Source organism: Pundamilia nyererei, unplaced genomic scaffold (genome assembly GCF_000239375.1).
Source record: "Pundamilia nyererei isolate P.nyererei 1_Seehausen unplaced genomic scaffold, PunNye1.0 scaffold00068, whole genome shotgun sequence".
Taxonomy (NCBI): Eukaryota; Metazoa; Chordata; class Actinopteri; order Cichliformes; family Cichlidae; genus Pundamilia; species Pundamilia nyererei.
The window spans coordinates 1,741,877-1,747,669 of NW_005187469.1; the positions used below are offsets into that span (position 1 = coordinate 1,741,877).

A 5,793-nucleotide genomic window follows, 5' to 3' on the forward strand; every position below is an offset into this window, starting at 1 on the left:
ACAAACCAGGAAATGAATGCAGTCAACATTTCATCTTTAAATATACATTTCTGAGAGGCTGTTTTTAGCCTGTGCTCTGTGCAATCTTTATGGTTTAGCACACCAGCTAATGCTCTTTTATCAGTCTGCTAATACACATCTGGTAAGAGATACAGATGCATAAAAAGTCACACCAAACGATTCCTGAACAGTTCTTACCCTACCACTGTAACCACACTGAACTCAAAAACCACTAAAGACAGTTTTTTTATGTATAAGATATTTATTATGTAACATGTTTATCATTTCTACTTTCTCTTTATTTACCCCTCCATGCATTTTTTTATTCTCCTGTTGTTGTTTATATTATTATTATTATTATTATTATTATTATTATGCATGAGTCCATATCCTGGCAGTGCACCATAATTTTCGTTGTACATTCTTATATAATGACAATAAATGTAATTTTCTTACATGTTCCTGCACACAGAAAGAAAACTCTGCAGACTGGTTGCTTTGAGCTTTGCACTTCTGTGTATTCTTCAAGCTACACTCAACATTTCACTGCGACTGGCTTTTTGTGAGTCAACTTACATTTTCTTTGTAATGTGACCATAAATTCACCATCTGAATAATATAAGAATAGAAATGACACAGAATTACCGTTACAGTTTGAAGAATTGTAATGAATTTAACTTGAATCAGGTTCATTCATGTGGCACTCTGGTGGTGTAGTTACTTAAGGAAATGTTTGCTCTTACAGACAGTTCTGATACAACAAAAACACCAGATTGTGAGGCCATTATTAAAAACTTGACTAAAGAAGAAGACATTAAAATGAATGAATTAGGTGAGTGTAACGCTAAACAGTATTATCATTATTAACATTACTGTTTGTTATTTTCTTGAGCATAATTTTGAAGGTTCAGTTTTACTGTCCTTTGCAGCTTGCTATATCCAACAAGGATGGATATACTTCAAACACAGTTTATATTACGTTTCATCTACTAAAAACACCTGGAAAGACAGCAGAGAGGACTGTCTGCAGAGAGGGGCAGACCTGGTGATTATCAACAGCAGAGAGGAACAGGTACAGTATATAGGAGCAAAATCTGTTTCTGAGACACAAAGACAAAAGTGTAAAACTCAGATGTATTTAATGTTATTCTTTATTTCTTTTTCTGTGAATAAGAACTTCATAAGAGAGTTTAAAAGTCGGACATGGATTGGACTGACTGACGCCGAAAAAGAACAGACATGGAAATGGGTGGATGGGACTACACCTACCATCAGGTTTCACACTTTATGTTTGTTGCATGACTCTTTCATAAATTATTATTGGTAACTTGCATTTTAAGATAAAGTGTAGGTGTAAAGTTTTGTTTGTTAGATCAGTATACCATGACTTCAGTGTCAGTATAAAATTGTTAGTCTTTTTTCGTATTTTTTGTGTTCAGCTTCTGGAACACCGACGAGCCTAACAGTTATGGAGGAAATGATGAAGATTGTGGAGAAATCTATTACTATGAAAGAGAAAACTCCTGGAATGATACACCATGTGGCAGAAAAAATGTCTGGATTTGTGAAAGAAAAATGTAGAGATAATTAAACCACCAGAAAATATTAAGATGTAAAATCATGACAAATATATATAGTCATATAATATCACCATTCATTTCAGGTAGTCAGCTGATTTTAAGTGAAAGCAGAGACGCAGAAGAAAAGACAACTAACATAATACTTTGTTTATAAAGTTGGTGTGCAGTCTGTTGTCTGTATGTCATACATAGAAAAATATTTAAATACTGTTCAAATTATGTGATTATCTTCTTTTTATACATATAAAATATACCTCTGTCCCACTGTGTCTTTGTGCAACACATGTACAAAGACTCTTCATACATGTGTTGGCAGCACTGATCTACTTTAAGCAAACATAATCATGTGTGTTTGCAAATAATATCAAAAATACTTTATTCATTACATTATAACAGCAAGAACTGTTTCTCGAGTTATGTGTGACAACATGAGCCTGGTTACTGGAAAACAAGTAAATGACTTCAATAGTTTGGAAACTAAATGAGAAAAATGCAAATACCCATGTGGAAGATTGTCACAGTTACCATTTTTTAAGGGTGCCAGAAAAAAACCAAATTATTTGTAGAAAGAATGATGTGAGGTTGTCTGACTGCTTGTATTCAGTGCCATTTTGTTATTACCACATATACTTCATTAAAAGGCCTGGAATCGCTTTTTCTTATTAAAAAACCCATTGCCATTTTACATGCAACATCTGTTTATGTTTAATGATCTACAGAATTATGAAAACAGCACACATAGCATTACAACAGGTAATCATGTACAGGTACTCAGAATTCTCACAGCCAGAAGGCATGCATGTGGTTACGTTAATTAGGTTGGTGATTCTAAATGTAAATAAGTACAAGCGAGCATATTCTTAGTATGGATATAAGCCTTTATTGTTTGTTTGTTTGTTTGTTAATTTATTTCAAACATGCAAACAATATACAGGTATACAGGTACAGATTTCTGATATAATATATACTATAATATCACATCATGAATTTTTTTAAATAGAGATATTCACTTAATTTCAATATTTCCCTTGTCTTTATAGTTCGAGAATATCACATTTTTATATCTCTTTTTGAACTGTTTTATGTTTGGACATTGCTTTAATTCCATATTCAAACTGTTCCACAGTTTCACTCCATGCACAGTAACACAAAAGCTTTTTCTTGTAGTACGCACCTTCCCTGTTTTGAAGTTACAAAAAACCCCTTAAATTATAACTTCTTTCAAAAAAACATACTCTGAATATTACCTGGCAGTTCTTTATTTTTTGCTTTGAATAGAATTTGTGCTGTTTGGAATTTCACTAGATCGACAATTTTCAATATTTCAGACTGCAAAAATAGTGAGTTTGTATGTTCCCTATAACCTGCACTGTGGATGATTCGAACTGCTTTTTTTGAAGAGTAAAAAGTGAAGGCAATGTGGTTTTATAGTTGTTGCCCCAGACCTCTGCACAATAGCTTATGTATGGTGAAATCAGTGAACAGTAGAGAATATGAAGTGATGTTCTGTCTAATACCTGCTTTGCCTTGTTTAGTATTGCAATGCTTTGTGATACTTTGGAATGAATGTATCTTACGTGAGGCCTCCAGTTAAGTTTTTCATCTATTATTACCCCCAGAAATTTATTTTCACTGACTCTTTCAATATCAACACCATTTATTTGAATCTTAGCATTAGTATTTAAACTACTATTTCCAAATGACATAAGTTTAGATTTATTCAAATTTAATGATAATTTGTTTTTATCAAGCCAGAACTTCACTTTACTTATTTCATTAGTTGTATCCTCCAATAAATTCTGCACATCATCACCAGAGCAGAAGATGTTTGTATCGTCAGCAAAGAGTATTAATACTTTGGACAGTTTACACCACAAGCAATGTCCATACAAAAGGAGAATGAATGGATAAAGGGCATCTGGTATATTCATTGCTCACTCCTAAGTCACTTATAAGTACACCTCTGATGTTGACATCTGTACTGTTTGTGCCACATCATCACTTCTAGAACTGGTTGTTCTTTATCCTAAAGATAGTCTTAGGGTGTATGTTTGTCATGTCAAGTTTCAGATCTCAACATCACTGATGCTGAAATCTGCAACTTGACCATTACTTGCACCATTATTTAAACACTGAATTGTACAAAAGTGTTCAAAAAGTGATAACTGTAATCATAAGTCAAATAAACTGCCATTGTTACATCCTTTTGAGTGTAGTATTGTTGGCAACAGTAGGAAGGAAAAATTCCCTTTTAATGGGAAAAAACCTCCAACAGTACCAGGCTCAGGGAGGGGCGACCATCTGCCGCCACCAGTTGGGGTGAGGGGAGAAAAACAGGACAAAATACTTGCTCTGAAAGAGAGCCAGAGATTAATAATAACTAATAATTAAATACAGAGAAGTGTATAAACACATAGTGGGTTGGAAAAGTGACTAAAGAAGAAACACTAAATGCTGGATTTAACAGGGAGCCAATGAAGGGAAGCCAACACATGATAAATATGCTCTCTCTTTCTATTCCCGGTCAGTACTCTTGCTGCAGCAGTTTGGATCAAATCAAACACTTTTCAGGAAGTTTATAGGACATCCTGATAATGATGAATTACAGTAGTCAAACATAGAAGAAGTAAATGCATGAACCAGTTTTTCAGCGTCACTCTGAGACAGGATGTTTCTAATTTTATAGATATTATGCAAATGGAAGAAAGAGCCCTACATATTTGTTGAATGACTTCAAAATTCCTTACAGTGTTAATGGGAAAAACAAAGATACATTTAAATATAAAGATTGTTTTTAATACTTGGATGAAGAAACTTTGCAGCCATGAGTAAATAAACAACCCGGTTATCGTCTACGGCTTCCAACGGCTATGAAGGTCCATCCCGTTTTTCACATGAAGGAGATTGTCCTGGCCTGGCTTTTTATAGCAGATAACCTTAAAAATATTCTGCGATATTCTGCAATTTTGCATAGTTTTAAGAAGTTTAAATGTCTTCAGTATTGAACAGCAGAAATTAGTCTTTCTTGTCCGAGGTCATTAAGTAAAAAAAGAAAAAAAAAGACAGCGGCCAACAGTGCTGTAAACAACGGTAGACTGGTGGATAATAAGCGAATGGATAATGCAGAAAACAGATTTGAGATGGGAAACTGTTCTTGAAGTACACAGAGAGAGAGCAAGAGAGAGAGCTGTGCATGAAGGGTGATTTTTATTGTGGTGGAGGCAAAACAGCAAAAGTAAGAGGGAATTCATGACGATGTTTATCAAATGTGAAGAGTAGTTTGCTGCTGATTCAGTGAATTTTGGTTGGAGAGAGACAAAACCTGCAGCTCAGAATCTAGCGTAAAAGAACACATAAACACAGCACGGACCCAACGCATCAGAATCAGTGAGCTGTCGGCTTTCAGCCCCAAAGGCCATGTACGTGCCGCCGGGTGAGAAAGCCGAGAAAGAGAAAGCTGATTCTGATGCATTGGGTCCGCGTGTGTTTACGTCTTTGTGTGGAATCCATGTACCTGCTCTCATTTACTGTTTGGTGGTTGTTGAAAAAGTTTTCTGAGCTTTAACCTGAGATTATGGCGTTTCTGGCAAAACACATTTATATTTAAAAGTCGATTCAGGATTTAAATTATCAATATCGCTTTATTCAAGCTACTCACCTCTTTCCCTCCGCCCGCCCTGCACTTTCAAATGTACACACGGACTACATGAATATCTAGACCACGACCACTCAGAGAGCTCCCGCCTCTGACTGTCTCTGATTGGTTTAGACCACAACAGGGGCTCAATGTGTGTCTGCTGTTGACCACACGGAAACTTTCAGAGTTGCAGAGTATTTTTTATTTATTTATTTTTTGTTACTTGAACAGTTGGTCGCACCGGTGCGAAATAAGATTTTTTTTAGTCGCACCATTGAAAAATTTGGTCGCACTCTAGAGCCCTGTATATATATTTTTTATATATAGCGCAAAATCACAACAACGGTCGCCTATTGTACAGTAGATTGTACAATAATAGATACAGAGAAAAACCCAACAAGCACTTTGGCGACAGTCGGAAGGAAAAACTCCCTTTTAACAGGAAGAAACCTCCGACAGAACCAGGCTCAGGGATGGGCGGCCATCTGCTGCGACCGGTTAGGGTTAGAGAAGGAAAACAGTATGAGGTGCGTGAGGGACATTATTACTGAAACACTCTCACACACACTACTGAAA

The 5,793-nt window shown here is 35.6% G+C and overlaps 1 protein-coding gene across 1 annotated transcript in view; it reads left to right on the top strand.

The window, feature by feature from the left end:
* The window catches only part of LOC102195980 (CD209 antigen-like protein A), a 2,950-nt gene extending 1,369 nt beyond the window's left edge, over positions 1-1,581 (top strand). The window contains exons 2-6 of the mRNA XM_005736335.2: positions 473-562; positions 746-832; positions 930-1,072; positions 1,175-1,275; positions 1,440-1,581. Of these exons, the coding sequence (XP_005736392.2) occupies positions 473-562; positions 746-832; positions 930-1,072; positions 1,175-1,275; positions 1,440-1,581 (563 nt within the window). The remainder of the gene's footprint in view (positions 1-472; positions 563-745; positions 833-929; positions 1,073-1,174; positions 1,276-1,439) is intronic.
* The last annotated feature ends 4,212 nt before the right edge of the window (positions 1,582-5,793 follow it).